Source organism: Scyliorhinus torazame, chromosome 4 (genome assembly GCF_047496885.1).
Source record: "Scyliorhinus torazame isolate Kashiwa2021f chromosome 4, sScyTor2.1, whole genome shotgun sequence".
Taxonomy (NCBI): Eukaryota; Metazoa; Chordata; class Chondrichthyes; order Carcharhiniformes; family Scyliorhinidae; genus Scyliorhinus; species Scyliorhinus torazame.
In genome coordinates, this window is record NC_092710.1 from 123,107,524 (window position 1) to 123,132,220 (window position 24,697).

The 24,697-nt window shown below is 46.7% G+C and overlaps 1 protein-coding gene across 8 annotated transcripts in view; it reads right to left on the reverse strand.

Annotated features, from left to right (window-relative positions):
- The window catches only part of mlip (muscular LMNA-interacting protein), a 354,543-nt gene that overhangs the window by 203,726 nt on the left and 126,120 nt on the right, over nt 1-24,697 (reverse strand). For all 8 annotated transcript variants that reach the window (XM_072498569.1, XM_072498570.1, XM_072498573.1 and 5 more), the window contains 2 exons: nt 17,492-17,647; nt 15,079-15,486 (listed from right to left, as the gene is read on the reverse strand). In XM_072498569.1, coding sequence (XP_072354670.1) covers nt 15,079-15,486; nt 17,492-17,647 — 564 coding nt within the window. The remainder of the gene's footprint in view (nt 1-15,078; nt 15,487-17,491; nt 17,648-24,697) is intronic.

Below are 24,697 nucleotides of genomic sequence, written 5' to 3' on the forward strand. Positions count from 1 at the left end.
AACACAGTGCACAGTTCTCAGGCTCTGTCCATTAATACTGTGCACAGTTCTCAGGCACTGTCCATTAACACTGTGCACAGTTCTCAGCCTCTGTCCATTAAAACAGTGCACAGTTCTCAGGCTCTGTCCATTAACACTGTGCACAGCTCTCAGGCTCAGTCCATTAACACAGTGCACAGTTCTCAGGCTCTGTCCATTAGCACTGTGCACAGTTCTCAGGCTCGGTCCATTAACACAGTGCACAGTTCTCAGGCTCTGCCCATTAACACAGTGCACAGTTCTCAGGCTCTGTCCATTCACATTGTGCACAGTTCTCAGGCTCTGTCCATTAACACTGTGCACAGTAATCAGGCTCTGTCCATTAGCACTGGGCACAGTTCTCAGGCTCTGTCTATTAACACTGTGCACAGTTCTCAGGCTTTGTCCATTAACAGTGAGCACAGTTCTCAGGCTCTGTCCATTAACACTGTGCACAGTTATCAGACCCTGTCCATTAACACTGTGCACAGTTCTCAGGCTCTGTCCATTAACAGTGTGCACAGTTCTCAGGTTCTGTCCATTAACATTGTGCACAGTTCTCAGGCTCTGTCCATTAGCACTGTGCACAGTTCTCAGGCTCTGCCCATTAACATTGTGCACAGTTCAGAAGCTCTGCCTATTAACACTGTGCACATTTCTCAGGCTCTGTCCATTAACACTGTGCACTTTTCTCAGGCTCTGCCCATTGACACTGTGCACAGTTCTCAGGCTCTGCCCATTAACACTGTGCACAGTTCTCAGGCTCTGCTCATTAACACAGTGCACAGTTCTCAGGCTCTGCCCATTAACACTGTGCACAGTTCTCAGGCTATGTCCATGAACACTGTGTACAGTTCTCAGGCTATGTCCATTAACACTGTGTACAGTTCTCAGGCTCAGTCCATTAACAGTGTGCACAGTTCTCGGACTCCTCTCATTAACACTGTGCACAGTTCTCAGGCTCTGCCCATTAACACTGTGCACAGTTCTCAGGCTCTGTCCATTAACACTGTGCACAGTTCTCAGGCTCTGTCCATTAACACTGTGCACAGTTCTCAGGCTCTGCCCATTGACACTGTGTACAGTTCTCAGGCTCTGCCCATTAACACTGTGCACAGTTCTCAGGCTCTGCTCATTAACACAGTGCACAGTTGTCAGGCTCTGCCCATTAACACTGTGCACAGTTCTCAGGCTCTGTCCATTAGCACTGTGCACAGTTCTCAGGCTCTGTCCACTAACAGTGTGCACAGTTCTCAGGCTCTGTCCATTAACACAGTGCACAGTTCTCAGCCTCTGTCCATTAATACTGTGCACAGTTCTCAGGCTCTGTCCATGAACACTGTGCACAGCTCTCAGGCTCCGTCCATTAACACTGTACACAGTTCTCAGGCTCTGTCCATGAACACTGTGCACAGTTCTCAGGCTCTGTCCATTAACACTGTACACAGTTCTCAAGCTCTGCCCATTAACACTGTGCACAGTTCTCAGGCTCTGTCTATTAACACTGTGCACAGTTCTCAAGCTTCGCCCATTAACACTGTGCACAGTTCTCAGCCTCTGTCAATTAACACGGTGCACAGTTCTCAGGTTCTGTCCATTAATACTGTGCACAGTTCTCAGGCTCTGTCCATTAACACTGTGCACAGTTCTCAGCCTCTGTCCATTAAAACAGTGCACAGTTGTCAGGCACTGTCCATTAACACTGTGCACAGTTCTCAGGCTCTGTCCATTAACACAGTGCACAGTTCTCAGGCTCTGTCCATTAGCACCGTGCACAGTTCACAGGTTCTGTCCATTAACACAGTGCACAGTTCTCAGGCTCTGTCCAATAACACAGTGCTCAGTTCTCAGGCTCTGCCCATTAACACAGTGCACAGTTCTCAGGCTCTGTCCATTAACATTGTGCACAGTTCTCAGGCTCTGTCCATTAACACTGTGCACAGTAATCAGGCTCTGTCCATTAGCACTGTGCACAGTTCTCAGGCTCTGTCTATTAACAATGTGCACAGTTCTCAGGCTCTGTCTATTAACACTGCGCACAGTTCTCAGGCTCTGTCCATTAACACAGTGCACAGTTCTCAAGCTCTGTCCATTAACAAAGTGCACAGTTCTTGGCCTCTGTCCATTAATACTGTGCACAGTTCTCAGGCTCTGTCCATTAATGCTGTGCACAATTCTCAGGCTCTGTCCATTAACACTGTGCACAGTTCTCAGCCTCTGTCCATTAACACAGTGCACAGTTCTCAGGCTCTGTCCATTAACACTGTGCACAGTTCTCAGGCTCTGTCCATTAACACTGTGCACAGTTCTCAGGCTCTGTCCATTAACACTGTGCACAGTCCTCAGGCTCTGTCCATTAACACTGTGCACAGTTCTCAGGCTCTGTCCATTAACACTGTGCACAGTCCTCAGGCTCTGTCCATTAACAGTGTGCACAGTTCTCAGGCTCTGTCCATTAACACTGCGCACAGTTCTCAGGCTCTGTCCATTAACACAGTGCACAGTTCTCAAGCTCTGTCCATTAACAAAGTGCACAGTTCTTGGCCTCTGTCCATTAATACTGTGCACAGTTCTCAGGCTTTGTCCATTAATGCTGTGCACAATTCTCAGGCTCTGTCCATTAACACTGTGCACAGTTCTCAGCCTCTGTCCATTAACACAGGGATCGGTGCTGGGTCCACTGTTATTTGTGATTTATATTAATGATTTGGATGAGAATTTAGGAGGCATGGTTAGTAAGTTTGCAGATGACACCAAGATTGGTGGCACAGTGGATAGTGAAGAAGGTTATCTAGGATTGCAACGGGATCTTGATCAATTAGGCCAGTGGGCCGACGAATGGCAGATGGAGTTTAATTTAGATAAATGTGAGGTGATGCATTTTGGCAGATCGAATCAGGCCAGGACCTACTCAGTTAATGGTATGGCGTTGGGGAGAGTTATAGAACAAAGAGATCTAGGAGTACAGGTTCATAGCTCCTTGAAGGTGGAGTCGCAGGTGGACAGGGTGGTGAAGAAGGCATTCGGCATGCTTGGTTTCATTGGTCAGAACATTGAATATAGGAGTTGGGACGTCTTGTTGAAGTTGTACAAGACATTGGTACGGCCACACTTGGAATACTGTGTGCAGTTCTGGTCACCCTATTATAGAAAGGATATTATTAAACTAGAAAGAGTGCAGAAAAGATTTACTAGGATGTTGCCGGGACTTGATGGTTTGAGTTATAAGGAGAGGCTGGATAGACTGGGACTTTTTTCCCTGGAGCGTAGGAGGCTTAGGGGTGATCTTATAGAGGTCTATAAAATAATGAGGGGCATAGATAAGGTAGATAGTCAACATCTTTTCCCAAAGGTAGGGGAGTCTAAAACTAGAGGGCATAGGTTTAAGGTGAGAGGGGAGAGATTCAGAAGGGCCCAGAGGGGCAATTTCTTCACTCAGAGGGTAGTGAGTGTCTGGAATGGGCTGCCAGAGGTAGTAGTAGAAGCGGGTACAATTGTGTCTTTCAAAAAGCATTTAGATGGTTACATGGGTAAGATGGGTATAGAGGGTTATGGGCCAAGTGCGGGCAACTGGGACTAGCTTAATGGTAAAAAACTGGGCGGCATGGACTGGTTGGGCCGAAGGGCCTGTTTCCATGCTGTAAACTTCTATGATTCTATGATTCTATGAACACTGTGCACAGTTCTCAGGCTCTGTCCATTAACACTGTGCACAGTTCTCAGGCTCTGTCCATTAACACTGTGCACAGTTCTCAGGCTCTGTCCATTAACACTGTGTACAGCTCTCAGGCTCTGTCCATTAACACTGTGCACATTTTCCCAGCTCTGTCCATTAACACTGTGCACAGTTCTCAGGCTCTGTCCATTAACGCTGTGCACAGTTCTCAGGCTCTGTCCAGTAACACAGTGCACAGTTCTCAGGCTCTGTCCATTAACACAGTGCCCAGTTCCAAAGCTCTGTCCATTAACACTGTGCACAGTTCTCAAGCTCTGTCCATTGACACAGTGCACAGTTCCCAGGCCCTGTCCATTAACACTGTGCACAGTTCTCAGGCTCTGTCCATTAACACACTGCACAGTTCTCAATCACTGTCCATTAACACAGTGTACAGTTCTCAGGCTCTGTCCATTAACACAGTGCACAGTTCTCATGCTCTGTCCATTGACACAGTGCACAGTTCCCAGGCTCTGTCCATTAACACTGTGCACAGTTCTCAAGCTCTGTCCATTGCCACAGTGCACAGTTCCCAGGCTCTGTCCATTAATACTGTGCACAGTTCTCAAGCTCTGTCCATTAACACTGTGCACAGTTCTCAGGCTCTGTCCACTAACACTGCACAGTTCTCAGGCTCTGTCCATGAACACTGTGCACAGTTCTCAGGCTCTGTCCATTAACACTGTGCACTGTTCTCAGGCTCTGTCCACTAACACTGCACAGTTCTCAGGCTCTGTCCATTAACACTGCGCACAGTTCTCAGGCTCTGTCCATTAACACTGTGCACAGTTCTCAGGCTCTGTCCATTAACACTGTGCAGTTCTCAGCCTCTGTCCATTAACACTGTGCACAGTTATCAGGCGCTGTCCATTAACACTGTGCACATTTCTAAGGCTCTGCCCATTAACACTGTGCACAGTTCTCAAGCTCTGTCCATTAACACTGTGCACAGTTCTCAGGCTCTGTCCATTAACAGTGTGCACAGTTCTCAGGCTCTGTCCATTAACACAGTGCACAGTTCTCAGCCTCTGTCCATTAATACTGTGCACAGTTCTCAGGCTCTGTCCATGAACACTGTGCACAGCTCTCAGGCTCCGTCCATTAACACTGTACACAGTTCTCAGGCTCTGTCCATGAACACTGTGCACAGTTCTCAGGCTCTGTCCATTAACACTGTACACAGTTCTCAAGCTCTGCCCATTAACACTGTGCACAGTTCTCAGGCTCTGTCTATTAACACTGTGCACAGTTCTCAAGCTTCGCCCATTAACACTGTGCACAGTTCTCAGCCTCTGTCAATTAACACGGTGCACAGTTCTCAGGTTCTGTCCATTAATACTGTGCACAGTTCTCAGGCTCTGTCCATTAACACTGTGCACAGTTCTCAGCCTCTGTCCATTAAAACAGTGCACAATTGTCAGGCACTGTCCATTAACACTGTGCACAGTTCTCAGGCTCTGTCCATTAACACAGTGCACAGTTCTCAGGCTCTGTCCATTAGCACCGTGCACAGTTCACAGGTTCTGTCCATTAACACAGTGCACAGTTCTCAGGCTCTGTCCATTAACACAGTGCACAGTTCTCAGGCTCTGCCCATTAACACAGTGCACAGTTCTCAGGCTCTGTCCATTAACATTGTGCACAGTTCTCAGGCTCTGTCCATTAACACTGTGCACAGTAATCAGGCTCTGTCCATTAGCACTGTGCACAGTTCTCAGGCTCTGTCTATTAACACTGTGCACAGTTCTCAGGCTCTGTCTATTAACACTGCGCACAGTTCTCAGGCTCTGTCCATTAACACAGTGCACAGTTCTCAAGCTCTGTCCATTGACACAGTGCACAGTTCCCAGGCCCTGTCCATTAACACTGTGCACAGTTCTCAGGCTCTGTCCATTAACACACTGCACAGTTCTCAATCACTGTCCATTAACACAGTGTACAGTTCTCAGGCTCTGTCCATTAGCACTGTGCACAGTTCTCAGGCTCTGTCTATTAACACTGTGCACAGTTCTCAGGCTCTGTCTATTAACACTGCGCACAGTTCTCAGGCTCTGTCCATTAACACAGTGCACAGTTCTCAAGCTCTGTCCATTAACAAAGTGCACAGTTCTTGGCCTCTGTCCATTAATACTGTGCACAGTTCTCAGGCTCTGTCCATTAATGCTGTGCACAATTCTCAGGCTCTGTCCATTAACACTGTGCACAGTTCTCAGCCTCTGTCCATTAACACAGTGCACAGTTCTCAGGCTCTGTCCATTAACACTGTGCACAGTTCTCAGGCTCTGTCCATTAACACTGTGCACAGTTCTCAGGCTCTGACCATTAACACTGTGCACAGTCCTCAGGTTCTGTCCATTAACACTGTGCACAGTTCTCAGGCTCTGTCCATTAACACTGTGCACAGTCCTCAGGCTCTGTCCATTAACAGTGTGCACAGTTCTCAGGCTCTGTCCATTAACACTGTGCACAGTTCTCAGGCTCTGTCCATTAACAATGTGCACAGTTCTCAGGCTCTGTCCATTAACACTGTGCACAGTTCTCAGGCTCTGTCCATTAACACTGTGTACAGTTCTCAGGCTCTGTCCATTAACACTGTGCACATTTTCCCAGCTCTGTCCATTAACACTGTGCACAGTTCTCAGGCTCTGTCCATTAACGCTGTGCACAGTTCTCAGGCTCTGTCCAGTAACACAGTGCACAGTTCTCAGGCTCTGTCCATTAACACAGTGCCCAGTTCCAAAGCTCTGTCCATTAACACTGTGCACAGTTCTCAAGCTCTGTCCATTGACACAGTGCACAGTTCCCAGGCCCTGTCCATTAACACTGTGCACAGTTCTCAGGCTCTGTCCATTAACACACTGCACAGTTCTCAATCACTGTCCATTAACACAGTGTACAGTTCTCAGGCTCTGTCCATTAACACAGTGCACAGTTCTCATGCTCTGTCCATTGACACAGTGCACAGTTCCCAGGCTCTGTCCATTAACACTGTGCACAGTTCTCAAGCTCTGTCCATTGCCACAGTGCACAGTTCCCAGGCTCTGTCCATTAATACTGTGCACAGTTCTCAAGCTCTGTCCATTAACACTGTGCACAGTTCTCAGGCTCTGTCCACTAACACTGCACAGTTCTCAGGCTCTGTCCATGAACACTGTGCACAGTGCTCAGGCTCTGTCCATTAACACTGTGCACTGTTCTCAGGCTCTGTCCACTAACACTGCACAGTTCTCAGGCTCTGTCCATTAACACTGTGCACAGTTCTCAGGCTCTGTCCATTAACACTGTGCACAGTTCTCAGGCTCTGTCCATTAACACTGTGCAGTTCTCAGCCTCTGTCCATTAACACTGTGCACAGTTATCAGGCGCTGTCCATTCACACTGTGCACATTTCTAAGGCTCTGCCCATTAACACTGTGCACAGTTCTCAAGCTCTGTCCATTAACACTGTGCACAGTTCTCAGGCTCTGTCCATTAAAAGTGTGCACATTTCTCAGGCTCTGTCCATTAACACTGTGCACAGTTCTCAGGCTATGTCCATTAACACTGTGCATAGTTCTCAGGCTCTGCTCATTAACACGGTGGACAGTTCTCAGGCTCTGTCCATTAACAGTGTGCACAGTTCTCAGGCTCTGTCCATTAACACAGTGCACAGTTCTCAGCCTCTGTCCATTAATACTGTGCACAGTTCTCAGGCTCTGTCCATGAACACTGTGCACAGCTCTCAGGCTCCGTCCATTAACACTGTACACAGTTCTCAGGCTCTGTCCATGAACACTGTGCACAGTTCTCAGGCTCTGTCCATTAACACTGTACACAGTTGTCAAGCTCTGCCCATTAACACTGTGCACAGTTCTCAGGCTCTGTCTATTAACACTGTGCACAGTTCTCAAGCTTCGCCCATTAACACTGTGCACAGTTCTCAGCCTCTGTCAATTAACACGGTGCACAGTTCTCAGGTTCTGTCCATTAATACTGTGCACAGTTCTCAGGCTCTGTCCATTAACACTGTGCACAGTTCTCAGCCTCTGTCCATTAAAACAGTGCACAATTGTCAGGCACTGTCCATTAACACTGTGCACAGTTCTCAGGCTCTGTCCATTAACACAGTGCACAGTTCTCAGGCTCTGTCCATTAGCACCGTGCACAGTTCACAGGTTCTGTCCATTAACACAGTGCACAGTTCTCAGGCTCTGTCCATTAACACAGTGCACAGTTCTCAGGCTCTGCCCATTAACACAGTGCACAGTTCTCAGGCTCTGTCCATTAACATTGTGCACAGTTCTCAGGCTCTGTTCATTAACACTGTGCACAGTAATCAGGCTCTGTCCATTAGCACTGTGCACAGTTCTCAGGCTCTGTCTATTAACACTGTGCACAGTTCTCAGCCTCTGTCTATTAACACTGCGCACAGTTCTCAGGCTCTGTCCATTAACACAGTGCACAGTTCTCAAGCTCTGTCCATTAACAAAGTGCACAGTTCTTGGCCTCTGTCCATTAATACTGTGCACAGTTCTCAGGCTCTGTCCATTAATGCTGTGCACAATTCTCAGGCTCTGTCCATTAACACTGTGCACAGTTCTCAGCCTCTGTCCATTAACACAGTGCACAGTTCTCAGGCTCTGTCCATTAACACTGTGCACATTTCTCAGGCTCTGTCCATTAACACTGTGCACAGTTCTCAGGCTCTGTCCATTAACACTGTGCACAGTCCTCAGGCTCTGTCCATTAACACTGTGCACAGTTCTCAGGCTCTGTCCATTAACACTGTGCACAGTCCTCAGGCTCTGTCCATTAACAGTGTGCACAGTTCTCAGGCTCTGTCCATTAACACTGTGCACAGTTCTCAGGCTCTGTCCATTAACACTGTGCACAGTTCTCAGGCTCTGTCCATTAACACTGTGCACAGTTCTCAGGCTCTGTCCATTAACACTGTGTACAGTTCTCAGGCTCTGTCCATTAACACTGTGCACATTTTCCCAGCTCTGTCCATTAACACTGTGCACAGTTCTCAGGCTCTGTCCATTAACGCTGTGCACAGTTCTCAGGCTCTGTCCAGTAACACAGTGCACAGTTCTCAGGCTCTGTCCATTAACACAGTGCCCAGTTCCAAAGCTCTGTCCATTAACACTGTGCACAGTTCTCAAGCTCTGTCCATTGACACAGTGCACAGTTCCCAGGCCCTGTCCATTAACACTGTGCACAGTTCTCAGGCTCTGTCCATTAACACACTGCACAGTTCTCAATCACTGTCCATTAACACAGTGTACAGTTCTCAGGCTCTGTCCATTAACACTGTGTACAGTTCTCAGGCTCTGTCCATTAACACTGTGCACATTTTCCCAGCTCTGTCCATTAACACTGTGCACAGTTCTCAGGCTCTGTCCATTAACGCTGTGCACAGTTCTCAGGCTCTGTCCAGTAACACAGTGCACAGTTCTCAGGCTCTGTCCATTAACACAGTGCCCAGTTCCAAAGCTCTGTCCATTAACACTGTGCACAGTTCTCAAGCTCTGTCCATTGACACAGTGCACAGTTCCCAGGCCCTGTCCATTAACACTGTGCACAGTTCTCAGGCTCTGTCCATTAACACACTGCACAGTTCTCAATCACTGTCCATTAACACAGTGTACAGTTCTCAGGCTCTGTCCATTAACACAGTGCACAGTTCTCATGCTCTGTCCATTGACACAGTGCACAGTTCCCAGGCTCTGTCCATTAACACTGTGCACAGTTCTCAAGCTCTGTCCATTGCCACAGTGCACAGTTCCCAGGCTCTGTCCATTAATACTGTGCACAGTTCTCAAGCTCTGTCCATTAACACTGTGCACAGTTCTCAGGCTCTGTCCACTAACACTGCACAGTTCTCAGGCTCTGTCCATGAACACTGTGCACAGTTCTCAGGCTCTGTCCATTAACACTGTGCACTGTTCTCAGGCTCTGTCCACTAACACTGCACAGTTCTCAGGCTCTGTCCATTAACACTGTGCACAGTTCTCAGGCTCTGTCCATTAACACTGTGCACAGTTCTCAGGCTCTGTCCATTAACACTGTGCAGTTCTCAGCCTCTGTCCATTAACACTGTGCACAGTTATCAGGCGCTGTCCATTCACACTGTGCACATTTCTAAGGCTCTGCCCATTAACACTGTGCACAGTTCTCAAGCTCTGTCCATTAACACTGTGCACAGTTCTCAGGCTCTGTCCATTAAAAGTGTGCACATTTCTCAGGCTCTGTCCATTAACACTGTGCACAGTTCTCAGGCTATGTCCATTAACACTGTGCATAGTTCTCAGGCTCTGCTCATTAACACGGTGGACAGTTCTCAGGCTCTGTCCATTAACAGTGTGCACAGTTCTCAGGCTCTGTCCATTAACACAGTGCACAGTTCTCAGCCTCTGTCCATTAATACTGTGCACAGTTCTCAGGCTCTGTCCATGAACACTGTGCACAGCTCTCAGGCTCCGTCCATTAACACTGTACACAGTTCTCAGGCTCTGTCCATGAACACTGTGCACAGTTCTCAGGCTCTGTCCATTAACACTGTACACAGTTGTCAAGCTCTGCCCATTAACACTGTGCACAGTTCTCAGGCTCTGTCTATTAACACTGTGCACAGTTCTCAAGCTTCGCCCATTAACACTGTGCACAGTTCTCAGCCTCTGTCAATTAACACGGTGCACAGTTCTCAGGTTCTGTCCATTAATACTGTGCACAGTTCTCAGGCTCTGTCCATTAACACTGTGCACAGTTCTCAGCCTCTGTCCATTAAAACAGTGCACAATTGTCAGGCACTGTCCATTAACACTGTGCACAGTTCTCAGGCTCTGTCCATTAACACAGTGCACAGTTCTCAGGCTCTGTCCATTAGCACCGTGCACAGTTCACAGGTTCTGTCCATTAACACAGTGCACAGTTCTCAGGCTCTGTCCATTAACACAGTGCACAGTTCTCAGGCTCTGCCCATTAACACAGTGCACAGTTCTCAGGCTCTGTCCATTAACATTGTGCACAGTTCTCAGGCTCTGTCCATTAACACTGTGCACAGTAATCAGGCTCTGTCCATTAGCACTGTGCACAGTTCTCAGGCTCTGTCTATTAACACTGTGCACAGTTCTCAGCCTCTGTCTATTAACACTGCGCACAGTTCTCAGGCTCTGTCCATTAACACAGTGCACAGTTCTCAAGCTCTGTCCATTAACAAAGTGCACAGTTCTTGGCCTCTGTCCATTAATACTGTGCACAGTTCTCAGGCTCTGTCCATTAATGCTGTGCACAATTCTCAGGCTCTGTCCATTAACACTGTGCACAGTTCTCAGCCTCTGTCCATTAACACAGTGCACAGTTCTCAGGCTCTGTCCATTAACACTGTGCACATTTCTCAGGCTCTGTCCATTAACACTGTGCACAGTTCTCAGGCTCTGTCCATTAACACTGTGCACAGTCCTCAGGCTCTGTCCATTAACAGTGTGCACAGTTCTCAGGCTCTGTCCATTAACACTGTGCACAGTTCTCAGGCTCTGTCCATTAACACTGTGCACAGTTCTCAGGCTCTGTCCATTAACACTGTGCACAGTTCTCAGGCTCTGTCCATTAACACTGTGTACAGTTCTCAGGCTCTGTCCATTAACACTGTGCACATTTTCCCAGCTCTGTCCATTAACACTGTGCACAGTTCTCAGGCTCTGTCCATTAACGCTGTGCACAGTTCTCAGGCTCTGTCCAGTAACACAGTGCACAGTTCTCAGGCTCTGTCCATTAACACAGTGCCCAGTTCCAAAGCTCTGTCCATTAACACTGTGCACAGTTCTCAAGCTCTGTCCATTGACACAGTGCACAGTTCCCAGGCCCTGTCCATTAACACTGTGCACAGTTCTCAGGCTCTGTCCATTAACACACTGCACAGTTCTCAATCACTGTCCATTAACACAGTGTACAGTTCTCAGGCTCTGTCCATTAACACAGTGCACAGTTCTCATGCTCTGTCCATTGACACAGTGCACAGTTCCCAGGCTCTGTCCATTAACACTGTGCACAGTTCTCAAGCTCTGTCCATTGCCACAGTGCACAGTTCCCAGGCTCTGTCCATTAATACTGTGCACAGTTCTCAAGCTCTGTCCATTAACACTGTGCACAGTTCTCAGGCTCTGTCCACTAACACTGCACAGTTCTCAGGCTCTGTCCATGAACACTGTGCACAGTTCTCAGGCTCTGTCCATTAACACTGTGCACTGTTCTCAGGCTCTGTCCACTAACACTGCACAGTTCTCAGGCTCTGTCCATTAACACTGTGCACAGTTCTCAGGCTCTGTCCATTAACACTGTGCACAGTTCTCAGGCTCTGTCCATTAACACTGTGCAGTTCTCAGCCTCTGTCCATTAACACTGTGCACAGTTATCAGGCGCTGTCCATTAACACTGTGCACATTTCTAAGGCTCTGCCCATTAACACTGTGCACAGTTCTCAAGCTCTGTCCATTAACACTGTGCACAGTTCTCAGGCTCTGTCCATTAAAAGTGTGCACATTTCTCAGGCTCTGTCCATTAACACTGTGCACAGTTCTCAGGCTATGTCCATTAACACTGTGCATAGTTCTCAGGCTCTGCTCATTAACACGGTGGACAGTTCTCAGGCTCTGTCCATTAACACGGTGCACAGTTCTCAGGCTCTGTCCATTCGCACTGTGCACAGTTCTCAAGCTCTGTCCATTAACACACTGCACAGTTCTCAAGCTCCGTCCATTAACACAGTGCACAGTTCTCGGGCTCTGTCCATTAACACAGTGCACAGTTCTCATGCACAGTCCAGTAACACAGTGCACAGTTCTCATGCTCTGTCCATTGACACAGTGCACAGTTCCCAGGCTCTGTCCATTAACACTGTGCACAATTCTCAAGCTCTGTCCATTGACACAGTGCACAGTTCCCAGGCTCTGTCCATTAACACAGTGTATAGTTCTCAGGCTCTGATCATTAACACTGTGCACAGTTCCCAAGCTCTGTCCATTAATACTGTGCACAGTTCTCAAGCTCTGTCCATTAACGCTGTGCACAGTTCTCAGGCTCTGCCCATTAACACTGTGCACAGTTCACAAGCTCTGCCTGTTAACACTGTGCACAGTTCTCAAGCTCTGTCCATTAACGCTGTGCGCAGTTCTCAGGCTCTGCCCATTAACACTGTGCGCAGTTCTCAGGCTCTGCCCATTAACACTGTGCACAGTTCTCAGGCTCTTTCCATTAACACTGTGCACATTTCTCAGGCTCTGTCCATTAACACTGTGCACATTTCTCAGGCTCTGTCCATTGACACAGTGCACAGTTCCCAGGCTCTGTCCATTAACACAGTGCACAGTTCTCATGCTCTGTCCATTAACACAGTGCACAGTTCTCAGGCTCTGTCCATTAACACTGTGCACAGTTCTCAGGCTCTGCCCATTAACACAGTGTACAGTTCTCGAGCTCTGTCCATTAACACACTGCACAGTTCTCATGCTCTGTCCATTAACACAGTGCACAGTTCTCAAGCTCTGTCCATTAACACACTGCACAGTTCTCAAGCTCTGTCCATTAACACTGTGCACAGTTCTCAGGCTCTGTCCATTAACACTGTGCACAGTTCTCAGGCTCTGCCCATTAACACAGTGTACAGTTCTCGAGCTCTGTCCATTAACACACTGCAGAGTTCTCAGGCTCTGTCCATTAACACAGTGCACAGTTCTCAGGCTCTGTCCATTAACACTGTGCACAGTTCTCAAGCTCTGTCCATTAACACACTGCACAGTTCTCAAGCTCTGTCCATTAACACAGTGCACAGTTCTCAGGCTCTGTCCATTAACACTGTGCACAGTTCTCAAGCTCTGTCCATTGACACAGTGCACAGTTCCCAGGCTCTGTCCCTTAACACTGTGCACAGTTCCCAAGCTCTGTCCATCAATACTGTGCACAGTTCTCAAGCTCTGTCCATTAACACTGTGCACAGTTCTCAGGCTCTGCCCATTAACACTGTGCACATTTTTCCAGCTCTGTCCATTAACGTTGCACAGTTCCCAAGTCCTGTCCATTCCACACTTTCCCAGTTCTGTCCATTTGCAATATGCACTGTTTCCTTACTCTGTACATCAACACTGAATGCAGTTCGAAATCTCTCTCCATTAACACTCTGTTCTGTTCCCAGACTCGGTCCTTGAACACTATGTCCAGTTAACATGCTCTGTCCATTTGCAATGTGCACTGTTTCCTTACTCTGTACATCAACACTGAATGCAGTTCGAAATCTCTGTCCATTAACACTCTGCACTGTTCCCAGACTCGGTCCTTGAACACTATGTCCAGTTAACATGCTCTGTCCATAAACACTGTGCGCACGTCACCAGTTCCGTCAATGAACACCGTGTGCAGTTCCCACGCTCTGTCCATTCACATTATGAATGGTCTCCGTTAAATATCGTTTGAGGCTGTTGGCCACTAATTTTGTGGATTGTTACAAAATAATATTCGTTAACACTGCAAACAGCTCCCATGTGCTGAAACATGGCAAGTAAGCATTTGAAATGAATGAAATGAAAATCGCTTATTATCACAAGTAGGCTTCAATGAAGTTACTGTGAAAAGCCCTTAGTCGCCACATTCCGGCGCCTGTTCGGGGAGGCTGGTACGGGAATTGAACCGTGCTTCTGTTCTGCCTTGGTCTGCTTTAGAAGCCAGCGATTAAGCCCAGTGTGCTGAACCAGCCCATTTAAGTTGGAATCGAAGTGAAAAAAATGTTGGAATATTCAATAATCTTGCAATTAAATTAGCAGACCACAGAAGCTCTGATGACCTCATCTATTGATTAAACTAGCAGTTTAAACACTCATTTACTCCTGGCAATATCTAAGAGCCGTCAGCTTGGCTGAAAGTAGCAGTCAGAAGAAAGGGATATGTTCCAGAAAAGCAATGAACAAACTCATAATCAATCACAGAGTTGAAGTTATTTGAACATGTAAAAAGGGATGATTTGCTTAAAGCTGTGGTGCTGACTGAAGATCCAACACTTGTCAATTGCACTAAAACATTGAAATAAAGGCAGAACAAGGAAGGACTGCCTCTGCTTGTTGTTTTACCTGCTCGAATTTACTCAATGGTGTTATCTCATTAACATTGTGCACAGTTCACAAATACTGCAAACACTGTTTACTGTTTCCAGGTAATGATCATTACTGCAGGTATTTTGTCCACAAGTAATATTCAAATCACTGTGCTTCGGTACCAAACGGTTAAAATGTTCAATTCTGGAATTAAGCACTTGAACATCAGATTACTTTAACAGAAAAAAAGTTAACATGAGTGTATAAAAATGTTTCTCTTGCCTGAAAGAATGGTTCTTGCAAAGCCCCATCCACCTTCTGCTCAGCATCTTGTAACAACGGGGCCTTTGATTCGCCCACGACCATTCTTGTTCGAATAGAGCTACTCTTGTAATCCGCAAAAGGATTGGGGGGCAAACTTAACAAAGGTAATGATTTTGCTGAAAGGTTGACTTCGGCTTCATTTTCTCTTGACAAACAATCACTGTCAGTTGCATATGAATCTGCTAAGAACACAAGCTCAGCTTTGAAAATCCCCTGTAGCGGCGTAGCTTCTTCAGCAGACACATACCCTCTCTTGTTATTTGACCAGCTTTGGCTTATTTCCGTGTGTCGCCTCGGAGCTCCTCCACCAATACCACCTGTTGTTGTAACATCTTCAGGGGGCATTTCTTCGGTGATGTGCAAAGGCTGCAAGAAAAATGTTCAACTGGTTTGGATTTCTCTCCCATAGATGCCAGTCTCTATTAAACAATGATTATACATCGCACAACATTGTTTAATGCATAAAAATTACAAAATAAAGGAGGATAGTTCAGGAACAAACTAGATACGTTCCTTTGAAATTAAAAGATAGAGTATACAAGGCTAATGTATCCTAAATGCCAAAGAAAATAAAGTTTTTTTTAAAAGAATCCAATTTAAGGGGCAATTTAGCATGGTCAATCCACCTACCCTGCACATCTTTGGGTTGAGGGGGTGAGATCCACGCAGACACTGGGACAATATGCAAACTCCACACGGACAGTGACCCGGGGCCAGGATTGAACCCGGGTCCTCGGTGCTGTAAGCATCAGTACTAACCATTGCACCCCTGCGCTGCCCCGAGGAAAATAAGTATAAAACAGTAGAAAAGTTTATGACAAACTTCAGGAGCAAGATTCAGTAAATAACTAGGAAGGTTTCCTCCGGGTGCTGCAGTTTCCTCCCACAGTCCAAAAGTGGATGGGTAGATGGATTGACCATGAAAAATTGCCCCTTCGTGTCCAGGGATGTGTCCAGCAGATTAGACTATGGGGTTGCAGGGATAGGGTGGGGTGGGGTGGCTGGACATGGGTGGAGTGCTCATTAGAAGGGTCGGTGCAGACTCGATCGGCCAAATGAGCTCCTTCTGTACTGTAGGGATTCTATGATTGTGAAAAATACAGGAGGGAATTGAAATATTTCATACAGAAGGCAAGGCAGGATATGAAAAATGATCAGCAAGCAACATTAAATGAAACACTAAAACATTTTGTATCATGTAGGGTGGAATTTTATCTGTGGTGCACTATTCCCGATGGCGTAACCAGAAGTGTGCGCCATTTCCACTCTCTTGCTTTTTCCCATACGATTACAATTAAAATTTAAAGTGCTGTAGATTGCACGGGAGACGTGTGTTTCCACATCGGGGGATACCTTTCGCTGGTTAAACCCACCATTAGTTAACAATACTGCAGCTACATGTGGGCTATTAAATAGCTGCCTGGTCAAAGAGGGAGATTCTGCATCAAGGCTAAAACTTTCCTGCCCAACTCCATTGCCTTCAGCGTAAGACTTATTCAGAGCACAAAGGTGGTGCAGGTATTTTTAATTTTAAATTTAGCTTTGTAAGTATTTCACATTACATTAGTTTCACTTTTTATTTGTGTGCACATCATTGTTATTGTTGAGACGAGCTTAGTCAGAGAGCTTAATGTACTGGCACACCTCATGGTTGGCATGCATTGATGCTTTACACAGGAGTTTCCTTTATTGTGGAAGAAACAATATTGTGTACCCTCACGTTCATGTCTAGTGTTATACTCTCCACACTGTGGGAAGTGGCTGAATGTGCAGGCTCAGCTAGCCTTCATTCAATAAATAGTGTCCAAAAAGCACAAAATTGTTTCTTCCAATAAAAAAAAGACCTCATCTGTAACCATCAATGCATGCCAACCATGAGGTGTGCCAGTACATTGAGCTCTCTGACTAAGCTAGTCTCAACACATATCAGTGATAATATCAGAGAACTGAAAGGGCTGTTAATTACAGCCATTAGTGCTTGAGCACTATTCCTCGTGAAGGGTCACATCAACAGCTTATCCGAAAGCATAATCTATGCATAGTAACGGAGCACCCTGTGGTGATCTTGCTTTTCAACATTGTAAATCCATTTTAAAACTTAATAAATACAATTAGGGATTTTGTTTAGAAAGATTCATTGATAAGTGGAGTGTCTGATAAGATTTTCATCAGCATACATCAATATTGCAAGACCTTTGAGGCATTGAAACAGGCTCAATGAATGTACATTTATTGTTAATAGGAGGGCAGGACAAACAGTGTGTACTAGGATGGTGCATTTGTTTGTTTGCTACTGGTGGAAGAAGCTATTTAATTTTAAAAGGTCTGTGTGTGGGAAAAATTGCATCAATGTTGATAACTATGATGTTACCTCATTCATCATTGAAGAACTGACTTCAGGCTTTTGCTGTTTCCCAGGCTGTGACGGGGATCTGGTGGTATCAATTACCTGAATCTGTACCGGAAGTCTTCTAACTGTTGGCACAAATGTGAAAGCCAAAGGCTTGGCTGGTTCATCAACAAGGACCTGTGTAATTAATATAATAAATTAGGAAATAATTTTCTCCTTAATTTTTTTTCTGTCCTCCCAAAGGTATTGATGGTAACAGTGTTGTTGATAACAGTAAAGATCAGAGGTACATTGTATGCTGGTTACAAATCCTTTTTAGTAGGTATTGTGGCATTTTCTCCACAGCACAGCTAAAAGCCGCAAAAATGTCACATCCAATATTAAATGAAGGACAGACAAGAGGTAAAGGCATTATCCTTATGCAAAAAAAAATATAGTCGATATAACCTCCAGAGCCTAACATGAAGTGCAACACAATGGAGATACTCCACAAAGGAAAGCCAGGTATTAAAACTGGGGATAAGTAGTTAGAGAAAATAATTAAATTTAGAAGTTGCAGAGCATCTAGGAAGGAACAGAACGAGAGTTTCCAACAGAACTCTCATGCAGTCTACTATAATAGATTTATTTTCAATATCTAAGTATCAAGAAGCAAAAACTTTGTCGACACATCTTTTGAGAGGTTACATTATCTAAATGGCATAGATATTTGTGCCAAAATGGAATCCCTTGCGAACAGCAATAGTGTTGGCAAATGTTGGAGATTCCTCATCAGCAGCATCAGTATCTTGATGGATGGCTGAAAAACATATAGCAAGCAGATCCATACATAGAAAATAGGCACAGGAGAAGGCTATTCTGCCCTTCGAGCTTGCTCTGCCATTCTTTATGATAATGGCTGATCATCCAACTAGACAGCCTAATCCCACATCTCCCCACCCCCATATCCTTTGATCCCCTTTGCCCCAAGAGCTATATCTAACATACCATGTTTTGGCCTCAACTGCTTTCTGTGATAGCAAATTCCACAGGCTCACTGCTCTCTGGGTGAAGAAAGTTCTCCTCAAATGGTCTATCCCGTTTCCTCAGACTGTGACTCCTGTCTCTGGATTCCCCCGCCATCGGGAACATCCTTCTTGCCCTGTCTAGTCCTGTTAGAACTTTATACCTCTGCCTCTCTCTCATCTCTTTCAAACAGAACCGATGATGACAGTAAATGAAGGGTCACCAGCCTTTACCAGCAATAATTCCTGTTCCAAAATGATTTACCTCATTGACAAGTCCTCATTCATGTAATTATGCCCTTTCTCTACAACTCCATCCTACATAACTGGCAATTGAAATGAAATGAAATGAAAATCACTTATAAAGCAGTATCTCTGAACTGACATGCATCATTTTGGTTATTCCTATAAAATAATCGTCCAAAGGATTGAGATGTACCTTTAAATGCAAATATCAATCAAGCGATGATAATGATACTGATGACAGATCACCAACCTTGGCAGCTGTTGCAAGGATTCTGTTCCACAGGGCAGAATTTTCCACCCCCTCCGCAGCGTGTTCTGCAGCAGCAGAGGGCGGTTCCCCAGTGGCGGGATCTTCTGGTGCCGCTGTTGTCAATGGGGTTTCCCATTCAACATACCACCCTTGCCGCTACGAAACTCGCCATTGTGGAGGTGTGCTGTTGGTAGGACCATAAGATCTCGCCAGCGTGAAGAGTTAGAAAATCCCGCCCATAGAATTAGATACTCACAGAATGATACACCACAGAAGGAGGCCATTCAGCTCATCTCCCCATTCCAGGTCATTAGTTGAGATATCCATTTAATCCCAATCCCCTGTTTCTTTCCCCTTAATCAAGTAAATACTTTTCTCAAAATATTTATCCACATGTCTCTGAAATGGTTATTACTGGATACAATTCCACAACCCTTTCAGGCAGTGCATTTCAAATCAGAACAATTCACCATGTGAAAGAATACTCCTTCATGCAGTCTCTACTTCTATTGCCAAGCAATTTCAATGTGTCTGTTCCGATTACCAATCCTTCCGACTCTGGAAACAGTTTTGCCTTGTTGACTCCATCGAAACCACTTATAATCTTGAGCACCCCCATCGAATTCTTCTTCGTCTCCTCAGCTCCAAGGGACCAACCCCAACTTCTCCAATCTCTACACATCAGTCAGGTCCTTCAGTCTTGCCACCATCCTGGTAAATCTGTTCTCAACTCTGTCTCCAACATCTTGACAGCTTTCTTGAAGTATGCTGCCCAGAATTGAGAACAATGCACCAGTTTATGCCCATCCAGTGTTCTATAAAAGGTTTGCATCACTATTTTGTTTTTGTCCTCGATTCTTCAACTAAGGAACCCATTTTGTTTTTTTAAAAACAAGCTTTTTAATTTTTCCTCCCACAGGTCAGCCTGTCCCAAAACTCACTTTAAAATTGTACCATTTTGTTTATATTGCTGTTCCTCAATCTCCTTTCCAAAAACGCAGAAGGGTTACAGCACAGGCGATCATTCAGCCTAATATGTCTGCTCTGGCTCTCCAAAGGACCATTTTACCATCTGCCACTCCCGGGCCTGCTCGGCCCACAGCCCTGCACATTCTTCCTTTCAGACAACAACCCTATTCCTTTTTGAATGCCTCCACGGCACTCTCAGGCAGTCCATTCCCGATCCCAACTACTCGTCCGAATCACTTCACCTTTCTCTGCGTTGAATTTCATCTGCCATGTATTTGCCCATCTCTGCCACGTCCTCCCGAAGCCTGTTACTAACGTCCTCAACATTTACGACATTTGAGTTTCATTTCATTTACAAAGTTTGAAATTATGCCCTGTGGATCCAAGTCACCATGACAACATGCAACTTTGTTGCCTGTAAACCTGAACCATTTCAGTCCATTCTCAGAACTTTCTCTCCGTTCAGAGTGATGGATTCTGATTACAGTGTTCCTCAATTCCTTCTCGATTATAGTGTTTTCTGTCGCTTGGCCCATTTAGCAGAATACTCTCTGCCCTTAATTTATACCACTCAGCCCTGTCTTCTTTCAAAAAACATAATCTGGCATGTCATGCACATGTCTGCTGAAGGTGACCAGTACCAAAATAATGTTTTTTCCTACAATCAGCAATGCTCCTGTATCATTAATATGTCCACTAAAGTAAACATACACAAATGATCAATTTTATCTCAGGGGTCCAGGTAAATTCCCTGGCCTGCACCCTAATGATGTTCCACACATCTGCCTTCCAAAAGCTCTTGGCACAGCAATCTCCAAAGTTACACCAGTTCCCTTTGATGCGCAGGATGCAGGTCCCTCACCATCTGGCGCAGACAAACCAGACACTCCTTATAGGCCTCTGCAGCGTAGACTGCCACGAAGTATTTTCTCGCCCATCCACTTTTCTCTTGTGTTACAGCAGGAATTAATTACAAGGACTGTGGCATCATAAACTCTCTTCCTCACCACTGATCTTTACTTCAAATTTCTCAGCACTTATGATCTCTGTCTTGGCAGCTCCAATGGCTCCTTATTGTCTTCTGAAAGCCTCATGCTAGATATGGATGGCAGACTTCAACTGGCACAAGATAAAATATCCCTCGGAAATTCCGTGACACTTCACGCACCTTTGAGTAACTTATATAAGTTTCAGATATTTCACGACTCCTGTGCATATTTTGTTTCGAAAATATTTTTATTAAATTTGTAGTGTTTTATACATAAACAACAATCAAATAGTAATACATGTATCAACAACCTGAACAAACATATTAAAACAAAAACCCAGCCAACAATAATAAACCCACCCAATATACCAACAGCCAACAGTAACCAGATCCTTGTAATGCAGTATAAACGGTCACTCTCTACGATCGAATCCGTCAATCACTCTCCTCATCATGACCTTGACCATCTCAAGGTGCAAGAACTCCATCAAATCACCCAGCCACGATGCAGCACTGGGTGGTGTCGCCTACTTCCAAACCAGCAGAATCCGCCTCCGAGCCAACAACGAAAGCCAGAGCATCCGCCCCCACCCCCTGTCCTCAATTCCAGCTGGTCTGCAGCCCAAATATCCCTACTAATGGGCAGGGATCCAAACTCACGCTTAAAATTACCAATATGGTTCTTAATAAAGGCCCCCAGAAACCCACCAATTTGGGGCTGGACCAGAACATGTGCACATGATTCGCAGACCCTCTTGAGCACCGCTCGCACCTATCCTCAAACCCCTTCAAAAAGCAGACCCATTCTGTCCTTGGTGAGGTGTGCCCTGAACACCATCTTGAGGCGCATCAAACCTAACCTCTCACAGGATGACATCACGTTCACCTTACAGAGGAACTCACTCCACACCTCCTCCTCCAAACGGGATGCAAACTCCTCCTCCCACCTAGCCTTCAACTCCGCCATAGAAACCTGCTATTTCCCCATGATCCAACCATATAATCCAGACGTACCGTCCTCCAACCCTGCACAGGAGAGAATACCTTCCAGCAAAAGGATGGTGGCTTTTGTAAACATCCCTCCCCCCCAAAGTCCAAGGAATCCACCGAAGACCCTGGCGAAGGAGGGCGTCGGACTCGTTTTGCCGCAGGCCGGACACCATTTGCACGCGGCACTGAATCAGGCGGCGTGTAACGAGCCGGAGACCGGCGCTTCCGTGATGAACGGCGTAACGGTTGTACATCCACGGCCCGTGGACCCAAGGATTCCCCCTCTGATGCGTCCTGTGTCTCCATCTCGGAGTCAGAGTCTGCTGCCTCCGTCATGTCAGCGTCTCTATCTCCATTCGGTTCTGTAACGACCTGCGCAGGCTTTGAGTGAGGCACCAGTGGCAGATTGTGAGGACTACCTTCCCTTGTCTCTGGTCTCTGCGGCTGTAGAAATGAGCTCCGGGGGCGGGGAATCTTTTGAGGGGATAGTCTTCTGGACCGAACGTGGTCTACATGTTTGCGCTGGAGATGACCCTGGGCTTGCACCTGGTAAGATATACGGCCCGTTTGGCGAAAGATTACGCCAGGAACCCACTGGGCACCACCAGCAAAATTCCGAACGAACACTGGGTCACCGGGCGCAAACTGCCGAATTGGCCGATGCCGAGAAAATCCCTGTCCCTGCCGTTCTTGTGTGCGGCGTACTTTTGTGCCAATGTCCGGGAAAACCATACTAAGGCGGGTGCGAATCCTCCGGCCCATTAGGAGTTCTGCGGGAGCTACCCCAGTCACCGCATGGGGGGTGGTCCTATACGTAAACAAAAAGCGAGCCAGTCTTGTGTCCATTGATCCGGAAGACTGCTTCTTTCGTCCTCTTTTGAATGTCTGCACTGCACGCTCTGCCAACCCATTTGAAGCCGGGTGGTAAGGGGCAGTGCGGATATGGCGTATGCCGTTCATCTTTATGAACCTCGCAAACTCCTCACTCGTGAATGGAGTGCCGTTATCCGTGACCAGCAACTCGGGGAGGCCATGCGTACTAAACGACAAACGCATCTTTTCAATTGTTGCGCAGGACGTTGTCCCCTGCATCTTATGCACCTCTAGCCATTTAGACTGGGCGTCGATTAATAGAAGGAACATGGATCCTTGAAAAGGGCCTGCGAAATCTGCATGCAAGCGTGCCCAAGGCCGCCCTGGCCATTCCCAGTGATGTAGGGGCGCGGCCGGCGGAAGCTTCTGATGCTCCTGGCAAATGGAGCAGTTTTGGGCCACCTTTTCAATGTCGGTGTCGAGGCCTGGCCACCAGACATAACTCCGGGCCAACATTTTAATTCTGGTCACACCTAGGTGCCCATTGTGCAAGTCTCTTAGTATCAGCTCCTGGCCTTTTTCCGGGACAATCACACGCGTCCCCCACAAGAGGATGCCGTCTTCCACGCTGAATTCTGGCAGCTTGGAGCAAAATGCCCGCAACTCGCCTGAGAGCTGTCTGTGCTGCCCACCATACAGGACTATGTGCCGAACCTTTGACAGGACTGGCTCCGTCTGGGTCCACTCACGGATCTGTGATGCCGTGACAGGCAAGGTGTCCATAAGGTTTAGGGTTGCAACCACCTCACCTGTCGTGGGGGTCGACATGGGGCCGGTCGATAAAGGCAATCGGCTCAGTGCGTCGGCATTTGCTATGTGCGTTCCTGGTTTGTGCTCCAGAGAATACTCGTATGCAGCAAGCAACAAAGCCCAGCGCTGGATCCGTGCGGAAGCAATGGGCGGTATTGGCTTATCCTCTCTGAAAAGTCCCAGCAGAGGCTTATGATCAGTCACGATAGTGAAATGGCGGCCATACACGTACTGGCCCCAATACCATACGGGGATGCATCACATGTGACGAGCAAAGGCTTTCCAGATGTTAATAACCCAGACGACGACAATTGTTGCTTTACCCACCGGAAAGCAGTCTCTTGCGGCTGACCCCAAACCCAGGTGTGATTTTTCTTTAGCAGAAGGTGCAACAGGGCCAGCGTAGTTGCCAGATTGGGGAGGAACTTCCCGTAATAGTTTACGAGACCGCGAAAAGAACAAAAATGCGAAGTGTCAGTCGGGGCGGGGGCTTGTTGAATCGCACGCACCTTCGTGCGACGGGTGCAAACCTTCGCGGTCCACCCGATAACCCAGGTAGACTACTTCCTTTGCCTGAAATACGCACTTTGTGCGATGTAAACGGACTCCAGCCTCCAAAAGGCGTCTAAAGACAGCCTCCAGATTTTCCAAATGTTCCTGCTCCGACGTTCCTGTAATCAAAACGTCATCTGAGTAGACAGCAACACGTGGTAAACCTCTCAAAATGCCCTCCATAACACGTTGAAAAATAGCACAGGCAGAGGATACTCCAAAGGGCAACCGTGTATATTCATACAGGCCCCGCTGTGTATTAATCGTTACATATGGTCGGGAGGCAGGGTCCAGCTCCAACTGCAGGTAGGCGTGACTTATATCTAATTTTGTGAACGAGAGTCCACCTGCAAGCTTGGCATAGAGATCCTCTATGCGAGGCATTGGATATTGGTCGAGTCGGGAAGCCGTATTCACTGTACGTTTATAGTCGCCACACAAGCGAACTGTGGCATCTGGCTTCATTACAGGTACAATTGGTGCTGCCCAGTCAGCAAAACGGACGGGCCTGATAATACCCAAACTCTCCAAACGAGTGAGCTCCCCTTCTACCTTCTCGAGCAAGGCGTAAGGCACCGGGCGCGCCCGGAAATAGCGCGGCGTGG